A 15,680-nucleotide genomic window follows, 5' to 3' on the forward strand; every position below is an offset into this window, starting at 1 on the left:
CCCTTCTTCACATAGTACAGCCAATTACTACCTCAAGTGTGCATACTAAATAGAAACACAGAATAGTTTAGCTTGGAAGGGACCTTTAAAAATCATCTAGTTCAACCCCCCTGCAATGAGCACAGACACCTTCCCCTACATCAGGTTGCTCAGAGACCCACCCAACCTGACCTTGAATATTTCCAGAGATGGGACACCTACCATCTCTCTAGGCAATTGTTAGAGTTTCATCTCCTGCATCATGAAAATTTTCTTTCTTAGTTCAAATCTACATCCTTTTGGTTTGAAACCATTAGCCTTGTCCTAAAACAGGGCTTGATAACATGTTTGTCCCCACCTTTCTTATAAGCTCCCTTTAAGTACTGAAAGGTCACAATAAGGTCTCTCTGCACCTTTCTCTCCCCCAGGCGGAACAACCTCAACTCTCTCAGCCTTTCCTCATAAGGAGGGATGCTCCATTCTGTGAAGCATTTTTGTGATCCTTCTCTAGACCTGTTTCAACAACACCAAGTCCTCCCTGTGCTGGGACCCCAGAGCTGATGCAGCCCTATAGGTGGGGTCTGAGCAGAGCAGAGGGGCAGAATCCCCTCCCTGGCCCTGCTGCCCACCACTGGATGCAGCCCAGGACATGTTTGGCTTTCTGGGCTGTGAGAGCACATGGGCAGCTCATGTCCAGCCTCTCATCCTCCAGCACCCCGAAGTCCTCCTCAGCAGGGCTGCTCTCCATCTGTTCATCCCCAGCCTGTGTTGACATTGGGGGATGCCCCAACCCAGGTGCAGCACCTTGCACTTGGCCTTGTTGAACCTCAGGAGGTTAACATTGTCCCACTTCTCAAGCTTGTCCAGGTCCTTGGCATCAGCAGCAGGCTGAGTTTATCTGTATTTTACCAGACTTGCTTCAGAATTATTAAACACGGCCAAAGGAAAGGAAGAACACACACTAAAGAATTACATGTTGATTTTTCTTTGCCAAGGGAACAACTGATGTTTTGGTAGCAAATGTTGCTAATGGGTTATGAGGATATTTGCCACAGCTCACAAAATACTATTTATAGAAAAATATTCCACAGCAAATTATCTATTGAATAATTTATCAAAATCAATAAAGAGAATGGTCATTGAAAAATATCTGGAATAACAAACACAGATGTGCACTTAATAAAAGCCCGCACTTCATAAGGGAATTATATTTTTATTGCATGCATTGTTTCACCTCTAAGGACTTGAAAAAGTAGGTCTACACTTTCTTGTAGTACCTAACTTCAACCCTTCACAATTTATGGGACTATTACACTGTCACCGCATTAACCTTTGAACCTCTCCTCAAACAAATACAGTCCATGAAACATGCACAAAACCCGGCTGTAAGCTTAATAATCTAAAACTTTAAATTACTGTACTTCAGCCATCCTTTGCAAATATTAGTTATGGCACTTCATCATGAACTCCAAAACTGAGTAGGTACCAATACTGAGAAAAAAAACCCATTTAAAATAACATGGAAATGGTTTCCAGAGGCTTTGCTTTGGTTTAATGAATGCAATACAAATTAGTCATTTTTAAAAGCCACAAAACCAGTCTGATTCATAAGAAAATTGCATATGGCAAAAAAAGTTTGTTCAAAGAGCTCCCTCACACTGGTTCAGACATTTACAATCTCAAGTTTGCATATTAAATTGTGTTAAGAGTAGCAGTATATTAGTCCCACTGCTTCACAGACTGCATAGCACTCTCTCCATACCAACGTCAAAGTAGCAATAGGAAGAGATGAAAGAAAAAACTTTATGAAGAAGATAAGGCAAAAAGGTAATAATTAAACAGCATTAGGAACAGAAGGCTACAGAATAATGCCAAACAGATTTTACTAATAGATGAATCAAGAAAACAGTCTTCCAAGTTGACATCAGTTGTCTATTTATACTACAGAAATAAATCATAAATTCATGCCATAATTCAAATACTGCATTACACAGACTCAAAGATTTTCCTGTGTAACAACAGCACTGTAGTAAAAAAAATTTATACACTATTTCGGTTCAACCACCTTACAGAAATTGGTTTGGTCTTGCAAATATTAGAATTTAAAACCACAATATTATTCCAGAATTTATTATTTACATACCATAAAATGTTGAATAAACCTAAAAAAAAATATCCTTCTTAGTCTTAATAACTTTGACATCTATCTCTGTTACTCCCCAGTGTAATGCTTGCTTTCTTTCATGCCTTGTAATCTTGTACAAAAGTGCTGCAAATTATCACCAAAACCAGATGATAATTTAACTCTTTCTACACCCTGTAAATACAATATTTCAGTCAATTAAATCTAATCTTCTTAGTGTATGAAATGATTAACAGTTACATAACCCCTGATGTCTAATTTTAGCTTCGATGTTTCTATTTTCAGTGCAGATCCATAAGAATGCCATACAGCTGAGAAACATTCTGTATCTATTCTTTTAGGAAGAAAGCACTGAAAATAAGAGTCAACAAATATTCTGTTCTTCAGCAAGCTGAGAACTAAACACACTGAGAACAGCCCTTGCAACAGCTCAAATTTTGATTACAGCAGCAAAGACATAGGTAAACAAAGAAGTCAACAGTTTTATTCAGATGGATCACACCATGCTACATAAAACTAAAATTCACACTGCTAGGTAGAACTGAGAATATTAAGTCTCTTATAAAAATACACTATTTGGTTGTAAAATTAGAGTAGATACTGAGTAACAGTTGAAAAACTGGAAAGCCACTTTGTCACAAACCCAGGCAAATTGAAGGAACAGACTTTCTACTGAAGCAGTCAAAAATTAAAATGTTTCAATTATGTATACTTTTCAGTCACATATTACCTTAGTATCCCAGGACAATATACTAAAGTTGCTTTTAACCTTTCAAAACAGCCTTTTCACCCGAACTATTTACCTACCAGCCTCTAAGAAAGAAAATCCAAAACACATGACCTTTTACTGCCATGCATAAGAATCATTCACAGTGGCATGAAACTTATTTCAGACTGAAAAATGAAAGATTTTTGCTATAAAATTCTAGTACACCAGGGCTTTCTACTGGTCCTCATTTACTTTATTTTGTCTGGAATACTACGTAACTTTACAATGTGAAACCAAAATCTATTTAATTGCCTTTTCTGTGGTTCTGTGGGTACTGATTTCATTTAAATTGATCTGCAGCTTATTTATTTGTTATTTTCTCAAGAAAAAAATTAATCCCAGAAGCCTATGAAGAATTTACAGATGTACTGCACAGGTTTACATATTTACTGTCTGAAAACTATCAATTGGATCATTGGATCATCACAGCAGAGTCTGAAAAAAGAAAACCGAAATAGGTCACAGTAATACAGAAGAGATAAAATAACATTGTCAAAAATCTACCCACTTATGTTAACTGGGTTTTCTAGCTCTTACGCATGTTTATTTCTTTAGTTTTCAGGTTAAATGATTTCCAGCAATAAAGCTACAGAACACTGACTGCCCTATTGCAACAACTGTCAAAAATAAGCAAGGAGTTAAAGCATAAACAGTTTCTGGACTAGAAGTACATTTGGTTATTGTGGATTGTCCATAAAGACAGCTCCCAAGAGCTCCAGTAAATATCCATAGCAAGAGACCTCCTAGTGTCCAGTATTATCAAATCTGAGCAGAACAGCAAGACTTTTCAAAGAACAACGTCAGATTCATTAAACATAACCGTGGCTAGGCTCTTACAGTCTCCAAAGAAGAAAGAGTGGGGGGGGGAAGAGAGGAGGGGGGAGGAAGAGAGCTCCAAAGCCATCTACCATTTAGGAAGCAGCCAGAACAAAAACTGAGGTTTGATTTTTATAGGTAATACTACTTAACCTTTGGCAAGTGTGCTACTTCGTCATTCACTGATTACCAACTATAATTACAGCAACCTGCAGTTTACAGGAAGACACTGAGAAATGTAATCAATTTCATTTCATTTATAATGGCTCCTTTCACTTGGCTTCCTTCTAGGATTTTGCATGCACCTACATCATCAAGAGACACATGAACTCTTCATAAAAAGTCCCTTTTAAAGAAAAAAAATTATCTTTGGCATAAGGCCAGCTTCTTTGCCAAGATCTGGTAGCTAATATCCATTATTAGAGTAGATTGCAATGGTGTTGAAAGAGTACACAATCTCAGTTCTAAGGATATTGCTTTCCTTGTGAACAACCCTAAAACTCTTATTTCCTTCAATCTTCTCTGGTCCTTAAAATAGAGAGAACCCTGTCTGCCTAAATTTCATGGTTCCAATCCCAGAATTTAAAAAGAAGTTACCTCACCCAGGCTTTTTTTTTTTTTCCTAGTCACGACCTCTGTGGCTCCATGGGCCTCCAGCTGCATGGAGCCAAAGGCCTCAGAAACTGCATGAGCTCACAAAGACTTTTTGCCTCATTCTTAAAACACAGTTTTCCAGTTGAGAAGCTCCAAAGGCAGTATACTCAATTATTACAGCCAGCACACAAACAGGTCAGAAAACAGTATGCTGCTAATTCATTTTCCTGCCCTTTATGGTGCAGCTTTCTCTCACCAATGAGCAGGACACAGACAGCTACTTCCAGCTGGAAAAAATGCCAAGATACTGCCCCTAATCCACTGGCAGGAAAAAAAGAAACTACAGAAACAAGGTATGACCAATTGGTCATCAGACCAACTGCAAAGCTCACAACAGAACTTCAAGCCCTTAGTCCCATGGTCACATTATTCCTCGATCTGTACCAGTTCCAAATACCGGCACACAAAACTGATTATTTACAGGGGTAATTTCTTCTTAATAGCAAAAACCTTTTATGTATCTACATATTGGGATGTATGTGTATACACATGCACATAGACACATTTATTCTTAGCAATAGCCCTGCCCTGCTCCTAATCCGCTACCAAAATGAAACATCAGTAAACAAAGCAAGCCTGAAGGCTAGTACATAAACCAACGAAGTTGAGTAGAAATAATCTGACAACTCAGTTCCCTTTCTGAATCCTTTTCTCACTGGATACAAGTGGAAGAGACGAGCAAAAGTCATTTAACACATGGCAGATGAAATCCTAAGGTAGAAATATAACATTACCAGAAAAAGAATCAACCTAATGAATAATTATCTCCTCAAAGACTTCTAGCATTATTATCAAAACAGAAGATGGAGATCCTTTTTCCCCCCTGGGTAGAAAGTGGATGAACCCTTATCTTCTCAGCTGAAATGAGTGGAACAGCAGAGCACAAACTGCTTATTTCCTCCATTCAAACTTACTTTCTATATGATACCCTCTACCATGGTAAAACTATTAATATAGTGCAGACACTTCAGACATGTTCCGTCTTCCCCTGCCAAATCCTGCAGCAAACCCTTCCACTGATTCTCATAGATACTGAGTCAGGCTCAAATTATGCCTCCAATAACTACTGTAAGTCAGGTCATCGCAAAGTCAACAATTCCTGAAAAGTCAATCCTCCTGCCAGCCAAATGGGCTTCAAGTACTGCTCCCATTTCTAATTGTCCTCCATGCAATTTGTAGTACCAAGCTTTCTTGATCTTTTTTTCCATATGTTGGTACTAAACTCTCTCAACTTCAATTATAGAAGATCAATTCTTATAAAATCTAGAAGGGGAGAGTCAAAATAACTGGAACAGTAAAGATTATCTCTCTAAAATATAAAAAAACTTCCTAGATTTTAGATGAATATAAATCTGCTACTTACTGGTTTCGGCATTTTTCTTGTTTTCTGTAGTCTCCTGTCCACTTAAATCTTCCAAAAATTCTTTACCCCCTTCTGTCAAAAATAAAATTAAAAGGGTTGTTTTTAAATGAATCAATAATCACAGTAAATAGTACAAATTCCTATACAAGTACACAAGTGCTATACATGTACAAAATACACTTCACAGTAGGTGACATCAAGAAAGAGCAACTAATTTAGCCAGATCCAGAATCTACAGGTCTCTAAGCAGTAACATCCTTCCTAATTTCTGTAGAACATTTATGCAGTAATGTTACAATAAAGCAACAACAGTTTTCCCGAGTGCTACAAATTCTTTTAAAGGTTCTGTTATCATACATCATTGACTATTAAAAACCTCTAACATTATTTACAAGAAACCTCACAAAGACAAAAAACCCACTCTAATAATTTTAAAGCATCAAAACTTTTATTTCCTGCCTATAAAATAATTTGCTTCTCTCAGCAAAGGAATGACAGTAATTTTTCCCAAAAGAAAAGAAATGCAAATACATCAATTGTAAAAAAGGAAGATATTTTGCTGTGCTTAAAATAACACTGACTTTTCTTTTTAAGCAGAAGGCTATAAGTTATATCTATGTGGTAATGAAAGTATTCACTATTGTTTTCTGTTCCAAAAAAAGTTTTTAATGCCTTGAAAAAAATACGCTTGCAAAGTTATTGGGAGATATCATCCTACCTCCTTTTCAACTCCTTCTAACTTAGAGCAAGTAGCTAGTCACCTTCCTGCACACATTTACATTAATGACTTCCACAAATCAGACTGTTGCTGGTTTGCAATGAGCATCACAGACTGCATTGCCCTCAAAAATAATATTAACTGGAATTACTCTTATACTAAGAAAAATGACTGTGACATGCTAGTCAGAATAATCTGAGATTTCGGTATTATAACTTCACAGCTACAACAGATGAATAAAATCTTCAGAAGCCCTTAAAAGAAAGCAAGAGAAAAAAAGAATACTTGAGAGCTATCCAGTTATCAAAACCAAGCTCTTGTATAACTGATCTTCCATTCATAAAGAAAAACGAAAAAATAAAGCATTTTTATAAAAAAAATTACAGAAGAAAATTTTCCTTGCTTCTTGGCAATAAAAATACAGTAAATATTAGAAACATTTGCACAGCAATTTAAGGTGCACTAGCATTTTATTTTTTATTTCTTCTCCTAATCTGTAGACATATGTTTGAAAATGGACTAAAAAAACCAGAATTTAAGAAGCATAATTGTTGTTGGCTGGTAAAGAAAACAAATGTTAAGACTAAAGATTACAGAAACAGAAATCTAATGGCATAATTCAGATATGGAATGAAACTGTGTTTAATGAAAAATCAGCCTGAAAACATTAAAACACTATCTTAAAGTTGCATTCACTACGATATAACTAATCCAGCCCAACTCTAAAGTATAATAATACTCTGTTTTCCTAGCATAAAGACAATAACATTCCAGTAGATTTTTTTAATTACAGAAGATACTCTAGAGAACTGGACAGTATCAGTCATGTCCCAAATGCAGGCTCGCTGCCTGATGTGCAGTGCCAATTTAGGCACTGAGCCAAGGCATTTCCATTTCTTTATTCTGATCTGCTCAGAGCAGGGAGCTAGGCGGGAACCCAGCAAAGGCTGGCACCCCAATCATCCAAACTTCATGCCTTTCGTGCATTTTAGCACACAATCACATTTTATTGGCTACAGGTCACATGGCTCTCTTCTTGATCAACATTCTACCTTCTACTGGTTCAATGATTCTCTCACTTTTGCCAGTCACGCCATGCTCAGCCATTCCCCTCTGGAGTCGTGGGCTTAGGGAGGCAGCAGGCCCCGAGTTGTGGTCACAGCCACCCCCTGACAGAATTACCTTTTCTCCACTTGGAGCTGATTCAGCACAGTTGCTGAGTTGGCTTTGTGTGTTTCTTCGTTATCTTGGAAGTTCTGCCAAACATCCTTGTGGCGCGTGAATTCTGTATTCCCTGTGCCCACTATCAATGGAACACCCTTCTTCCTAACTTTGCTAACTTTCCCCTGGGTCTGAGATGGTTGAAGAGTGTCAAGCCCCAACCTTAACAAGGCAACTCTACTGACAAGTCATTTATCTTTCTAACACCTGGACACCATCAGCAGTAAGACTACTGTTTCTAAGATACTGTTAAATGTATCCTTGAACATTACGAATACACTTTTCCTCTATTCTTCTCCTCTGCTTTTAACCACAAAAGCTTTCTGGGGAGGAAGAGAAAATTGGCTTTTGATAAAATTCATCAGCATGTTTCCCTTTCAGAGAAGGGACTGCCTCCTCTTCTCCCTTCTTTCCCTAATGTACACCTTGGGAAAATTCAAGACAATAACAGAAAACAAAACAAGCTCAGCTCTAATATCTGCTAACAGTTAGCAGGATTCCAAGCTATAGTAATCCCTGTGCTCACCTCTGACAGCAGAGGTTCAATGCTTGAAAAACTGAAGGCAAATTGAAGCCTTAGAGTTACACCCAGTTAATTAAGGATGCAAAAGCTAAATTAGATTCACATCCACCATTTTGTAAGCGTGCCAACTCAACAGTACCAAAGGGAACAGAAAGTAGCACAGCTACCTTCCTTTAGTGCCTTTAGTTACACAGCACTGAAAAGAAGGGGTACAGTAAGATGACTGATAATGAAGTCCAGTCTACAGGAGAGCAATGACAGCACATGGCACAGAACCAAGATCTGTGTTATCAAATGATTCCTTTCTGAGATCTTTCTAAGAGACAACGCATCTAACAATTTCTACAATGACTGCCATACCCTCATAATTTTATCACTACAAATTCGTTCAGAAACATGTTCCAGATTTTTGCTTTGGGATTTACTCAAACATTTTGCTGTAATACTACCAACAAACCATAAATTAATTATTTGAAAACTTAGTTTAAAACCTTAAGGTAACTTTTAAAATCAGAAATGTAACTACAGAGTTTTACAGGTCAATCCTATGTCATCAAACCACTATTGGGAGACACGTTTTTGCACGCAAGAGAACAAAGTTATCAGCAAAAAGCAAGAATCCTCTCAAGTAAAACTCAAGAAAAATCAAGTCTCACAGTTAGTCCCATAGATCTCATGGGCCTGAGAAACTAACACAGTATAAGAGCAACAGAAAACAAATAAAATCTATGCAAAACAAACAGCATACCATGTATTTTTTGTTGAAGTGTCTGCTGGCAGTATTTTTACAAATGTAAAAAAAAATCTATAATTTCTCTTAAAAAATTAGCCAACTATGCTGAACTTATTTCCATTGTTTTCATTTTATATATAATACAAAAAACCAACCTGTGTCAGTCTTACTATATATAATACAAAAAATAGCCTGTGTCAGCCCGAATATGCTTTCATATTCAAAACATTGTGCAATTTTGAAACAGTACAGTCACACAAATGCATTGTAACTATTATATTTATATACAAATCAAGAAGTCCACAGATCTTAAAACTACAAATATTGACATCAAAAAAGCACTGAATAAAAACCAAAAATCACCCTATCTTTCCCAATCATTGGCACCAGCTAACATTAAAAACAAAAGAAACATGAGGGAAACTCTGGGCCAAAAGAAACCAAAAATTGAAGCCAGGCAAAATATTGTGTATTTCGACTGTTATTACTGGAGTGGCAGTTCACTTTTACTATTAATGCCAGTTCAGATAAATTTATGTTTAGCAGATGCCAAATTCTTAACTTTGAAGCAACTAATTACTTATACTTACTTTAATCTTAACACTCATGGGAAATGGCATTGCAAATAGTGAAAAACAAACAAACAAAACAAAACAAAAAAAAAACCAAAAAAAAAAAAAAAAAAAAAAAACACCAAACAAACAAACAGCAAAAAAGACCCCAGTCAGCTGGGATTGGGAAGGATACTCCTTTTGATTCCTGCATTCTGAAACCAGCTTGTGACCTACAAGGCATAAAGGCTCATCATTTCAGCATTTAAAATCCTAAAGGTCCCTCTTCCAAGTCAGGATTAACAGGGCTGTGACTTTGCCGACTTCCTACTGCTATAACACTCAGGACATTCAGAAGCGTATGCAGCAATCTGGACTCTGGACCAAAACAACAAAAGTATCAGCAGGCTCCACAGCACAAACAGATAAAAAAGTAATCCAGAAAGTCAAGAAGTCTCTTGAAATGAAAAGCTGTGATTTCAATTCGTTTCACTACAAGGCAGTTGAGATTTTTAAATCAGTATAATCCAAATTTCGAGTTATGCCACAGAAAGCAACAAATAAAGCAATTGTTGAAAGATGACAATGAAAGCTTTCTTCAGAAAATGATGGTGCATAAAATGCCTGATGCCAAAATTCTGTCAAATAATTTATGCAGCAGCTGTTTTCAAAAGAAACATTCATACATACAGCCATGGGTCTGAGGTCAGGTGAGGATGGGATAGCAGGCAGAAAGCTTGAGCAGGATGCTTGGCTGGTAGAGAAGCAACACACAAAAGCAGGATCCCTATCTGATAGCTTAGGGCCTTCTCTCAGAAGCAGTCCCTCCAGCAGCATCCCTCCTAAGCTTGAGCAAGAGGTTTACCATCTGTTTCCCTAAATAGAGATAGATGTCATGGACCACAGAGCTTTACTTACAGCAATAGAATTCACTCATTTATTAAGATAAACTTATTTAAAATTATATACTTTTTCTTTTCAAAGTTTTATCCCATTCCATTTTTTGTGGTATCTAAAAGTTTTAAATCTTTGCAGGGGAAGCAATAGGCAACTCACAGGCCATTGGACTTGACTAACTGGTCTCAGATTTCTACAAAAATGTCTTTCTGCTCCAAAGCAGTCTGTGAATGTCTGCAGGGCAATCATCTTTCACACTAACAGCTCCCTAATAACACACTTGCTGCAATCCAATAAAGAAGTTCATTTGCCACAGACTTTACTTCTGCATACATCTTTTTCAGACGGACAGAGCAACCGCCTACACAGTTGTCTGCAATAAAAGCAAACAAGGGCGGAACTAAAACAAGCCATTTATCTCACCAAAAAAAAAAAAAAAAGAAGAAGAAAAAAACCCCAACCAAAAACCCAACTCTGAATTGTACCTAATATGCAAAAATTGAGATTTGATCAGTGCTAGACACCACATGCAGCGTTTTACACACTAACTTTTTTTTATGTACTGTATCTTTCCCTTCTTAAAACCACTATTTCCCCCAACCCTCCCTTCCCTGAAACACCCAAAATAGGCTTGCTGAGTCTCAAAAATAACGGCAATAGAACTAGTACAACTTATTTATTCAATGTATCTACAAGAAAACACATTTTGAAGAGTTAAGTATTTCTTCTAAACTGGACTTCCTGCGGACTTCAGAAGTAAAATGAAAACCTGGCAGTTGCCAACACAGTATTCAATTAAAAGTAACTTCATACCAGTCAAAGAATATTTGTGCACTACTTGCAGTTTTGCCAGTTAATAAACTGATATGTTTTAGACAAGCTACACGATTTACATATACTTAATATTTATTGAGTTTAGTAACCTTAACTTTAAGTACCCCCAAATGCACTACAGGAAATTATTCAAAGATTCTGAAGTGTCCTACAATGACAGAACGGCCAATCTTACCATTGGATGCACCACCAAAAATGGAAATAATGAATATAAACTGATAGAAGTATTGCTGCTTCCAAGTGCAATAATCCTCTCTCTAAACATACAGTTAGCAAAGAAATGTGACAAGTACTGCGGATTTTGGGTATATCTAGTCTCAAAGTCAAGTACTGGATTTTCTGAATGATGCTGTTAAGTCTCTTACAAGTAGTTCCATAAAATAAAGGAAACCTATGAACTAGCCACTCACGATTCTCCATATGAACTAGCTAGAGTTCTTAAACTGCAACGTTCTAGCATAAAGATTAATTGCTTTTTTGGGCCAATATCATATTTCTTTTTCTTTGTACTACATGACTTGAAGGTTTCACTTCACAGAGTGATTAATAAATATCTAAAGCAGAAAGGAAAAATATTTTTTATATTCAAAGTACAGCTAAGTATTAGCCTATTGGTAGAGCTAGCCAACAAATGCAGTTCTTCAGTACTAAAAGAGTTCACCTAGGCTCTTTCAGCTCTGGAGTAAACTTGCTGAGCATGCAGGATACACTGGGTGCTGCTTTAATGGATCAGTATCTTTCCACAATCAGTTCTTTCTCCAGAAGTTTGTATAAAGCTTTGTTTACATTTACAAACTTGAAAATCCTCCCTTTCCTCTACTCCCACAGACTTCTAATGCAATACAAAGCAACAGGACAGCTTTGATGTATTTAACACATCCAACTGAAAGACGTCAAGCCTGCAACAACTTTCCTCTTCACCTCCAGCAACAGAGGCAGCCCTTCTCAAAAAGTGGAGCGAGGCTGCTAAGAAGAAAGGCCGTTCACCTATCCTGGCAAAGGCTAAAGGAACTCTGCCAGGAACTGCTTTTTCACGTCATAATATCTACATGTCTTACCCTCCTGGTTTTGCAGCTCATAAGTGGATCTAAATCCTCACTCTCTTTACAGCTTTACCCAATTTTCTTTGAAACAATATTTTTCTGGCAGTACTATTACCATAGCTCTGCAATGGCAGAAACAGTCAGAGCAGAACTCTTTTTGTCATCTCTACACACACTTTCACCCCTTTTATTTGAGTCAGCACTCAACAAAAACTCTCTGGACAGCTCCAGACATGTCACACCAAGTCATTTGTTCATGCATTTTCTAAAGATGTTTCGCTTTTGCTCTCCAGTTTCCCAAGCTAGTAGAACATCTGTGTCACTTGAGTACAAAGCTTGGAAATACGCCACTGCCTTGCAATTGCCATTTGTTGGGAGGCTGCTTATCTGGGAACATTGCACTGACTTGCAGTTTATTTTTCTCACAGTCCTTCATGCTAAATCAATAGATCAATAGAGGTAAGTCTTATAATAAAACAAACAGTTGCTACTTGTGCCATCTTTAATGATTAAAAATCAACTTCACGGCAGTAGCCATAATGTTACTGTACACCAACTCCACATCTTCCCTGGGAGCACACGTTGCCCAGCAGCGCTGTGCCAACGCACCCAGAGCTGACAGCAACAACCGCATCTCCACGATCTTCTCCATGTGCGAGGCGCTGCGCAGACACACGCATCCCCAAAAACGCTCCCGTGGCACAGACACGGCGACAGGCATCTCCGATGGAAACAAACCAGAGCGACATACAGGGATACATCTGAAGCCTGACACGAATCAGCCACAGAGACTGAACTACTTAAAACTCAGAAAATGCCACTCCCGTAACTCAGTTTGAAAAATGGAATCTTTTTAAAAGCCTGTACTAGAAAGAGGAACACGAAATACTTGTCTAGGGTGTTACACAGACTGGAAAAGACAGCTTAACAGCACCTTACAACCAAAGTGATTAGTTGTGCTGGCATGGAGTCCAAAGAGATTTTTTTTTTCGCGTTCAGATTAAGAAACTGACAAAAGACAAGCGAATTCCACAAAGTTGAAACCAAAACCCCTTATCTGCGCTAAACTTTAAGCGACAAGGTTAATTACAAATGCCCACGACTTGTACAAAACATTAATCCATTCAAAAAAACAATGCACAAAGGCTTATTCAGGGCCGCTGCGCCCATTACCTCGGTCAGTACTTAAGGACTCTTAAAAACGCGCATTTATCGAAAACAATAGACAGCAACAGATGCTCCACAGCACTTGTTTATGAAGTAATTCCTTATTATTCTCCCACACCGCCGCACTCAGCTGGCCCGACCCGACTGCCACATGTCTACTACGGCGTAACCTCCCGAGCCGCGCCGCTCGGGGACATGAATAATGCAGCGGAGGCTGCGCGGGCACGCCGGGGGCGCGCTCCCGGGGCCCCCCGACAGAGCGGGGCGAGCCGGGGGTCGGCGAGCCGGGTCCCGCTCCCGGGCGGAGGCGGTGTCCCGCACACGAGCGGCGCGGTGCGGCGCTCCCGCCGCCGCAACAAGTCGCCTGGTGCCCCCCGCCCACCGAGGGCAGCGGGCGGGCTCACGCCTCGGGTTGCCGCCCCCGCGCTGCCCCCCCCCCCGGGGCCCCGCCGGCGGCCGCCCGCGCACCCCCCGCCTCAGCGCCCCCGCCTCACCTGGGACTCCGCTCCCTCCGCGGCGTCGAGCGGAGGGGGGCGACAAGCCCCCGGGGCAGCGTGGTCGAGGCGCGGCGCTTTCCGCTCCTGGCGGGGCGTTGTGTGCCCCCCGCCGCCCCCTCGCAGCGGGGCAGGAGGCGCTGCGAGGCCGCCCCGCGCTGCTCGCCGGGGATGCAGCGCGGAGCGCGGCGGGCGCTGTGACAGCTCCGCAATATGGCGGCCGCCGCCGCCGTTCGGATTTTCCCCCCTATCAGATGTGGCTCCTGCGCACGCACTGCGCACGCGCGGCGCGGCGCGGGCGGGCATGCGCGGCGCGCGGCTCGAAGCCGCTGCCCGGAGGGCCGCGGGGGCGGCGGCCGCGGGGGACTCCCGTGAGGACGGGGACGGCTCGGGGAGCGTGACTCCTGGCGGGGAGGGGCGGGGGGACGGCGCTCCCGTGAGGGGACGGCGGCGAGCGCTCGCCTTTTGAGACGGCGGGCCCTCCGTACGGAGTTACGCGCCCCTCCGCGCGCTCCGACGGAGCCGGTGCCCGGGGACCCTGCGCAGCCCAGCCGAGCGCAGCCCTGGCCATGTCATGTGAGCCTGTGGCAGCTGCTGTAGCGGCAGAGCTGCCCGCCAGCAACCCCCTGCTCGCTTGAGTGAGGAGGGGATGAGGAGAAGCGGTTCTCCCGTTAGCGCGGGCGGGCGGGAAAGGACAATCTCAAAAAAGGCTTCAGCCAGGGAGGGGGAGTTGGCGGCATGGTTTAGGTTTTTTTTTTTCCGTCCAAAGCCCCGCCAGGCATAGTGCCGCCTTTTTGGCAGGCGTGTGCTCCGGAGGGCGGTGGGAGGCCGGGTGTCTCGCCAGATAGGGTAGCTCGGAGCTGGCAATGCCACCCGCCCCGCGGTGAGGCGGGCAGGAGCGGGGTGAACGGTGAGCCAGGGCTGGGAAGGGTCGAGCTGTGTGGCTCATGAGAACAGGGATGCCTTCAGGGAAAGAGCATGGAATGCAGTCTGAGTAGAGAGCACTGACCCTCTTCCTTTCCTCCATATCATCGCAGTGATGGGCGTTCTCTCTTTTTTCATCACTCAGTCGTGTGAAACAGTCGCGCTTGTGGATGGGATCACGCCTTTTTTTGATTTTTTTTTTTTTAATATAGTCGCAACGGGAATGAAGAATAAAATAGCAGTGAGGAGAATCCTTTTGAAGGACAGAGAGGTTGAGGCAACCCAACCCCCATTGTGCTTTCTCAGTTTATTTTTGTTTGCAAGGAAGTGAAGGTGCTCCCGGAGCTCAGTGGCAACCCAAGCAGGGAGGCCAAACAGCAAAGCTCAGTGCAAGGGGATCCACTCGAGCTACCAACTCTGAGTCATGCAGCTGCTATTAATACACCTCACCCTCTGGCTGTCTGATAAAGAGAGGTTGGGGGAAGAACTATGAGGAATTTTCAATCAAAAGCTGATTCACAAAAAGAATAAAAAGAACATTCTGTGGTGAAGTTGAGATGGGGAGAAGGGGAAGAGGAGGAAATCAGCCTGGCAAACAGGGAATAATCCCCCAGGGAATTTGTGGGAGCCTCACTGACTAAATATTTTAAAATTTTTTTGTCAAAATTTAAAGAACATTCTGATAAGGTGAATGACCACATAATACAAACTATTATAAAATTAGATATTGGTAGAAACTTGAGCATAATTACTTTTTTGGGAGACATTTAGTTTAATTTGTGACATTTTTATGCATTTTGTTGTATATTTCGAACCGGCATTTATCTTAAGCCATCATGACAGGATCTGAA

General features: G+C 41.0%; 1 protein-coding gene across 1 annotated transcript in view; it reads right to left on the reverse strand.

Moving 5' to 3' along the window:
• RDX (radixin) overlaps window positions 1–14,158 on the reverse strand; it is a 36,461-nt gene extending 22,303 nt beyond the window's left edge. Inside the window, exons 1-2 of the mRNA XM_030234231.2 lie at window positions 13,906–14,158; window positions 5,725–5,796 (exon numbers count right to left, since the gene is read on the reverse strand). Coding sequence (XP_030090091.2) covers window positions 5,725–5,736 — 12 coding nt within the window. The 5' untranslated portion in view covers window positions 5,737–5,796; window positions 13,906–14,158. The remainder of the gene's footprint in view (window positions 1–5,724; window positions 5,797–13,905) is intronic.
• Between the last annotated feature and the right edge of the window lie 1,522 nt (window positions 14,159–15,680).

Source organism: Serinus canaria, chromosome 1 (assembly GCF_022539315.1).
Source record: "Serinus canaria isolate serCan28SL12 chromosome 1, serCan2020, whole genome shotgun sequence".
In the NCBI taxonomy this organism is placed as follows: Eukaryota; Metazoa; Chordata; class Aves; order Passeriformes; family Fringillidae; genus Serinus; species Serinus canaria.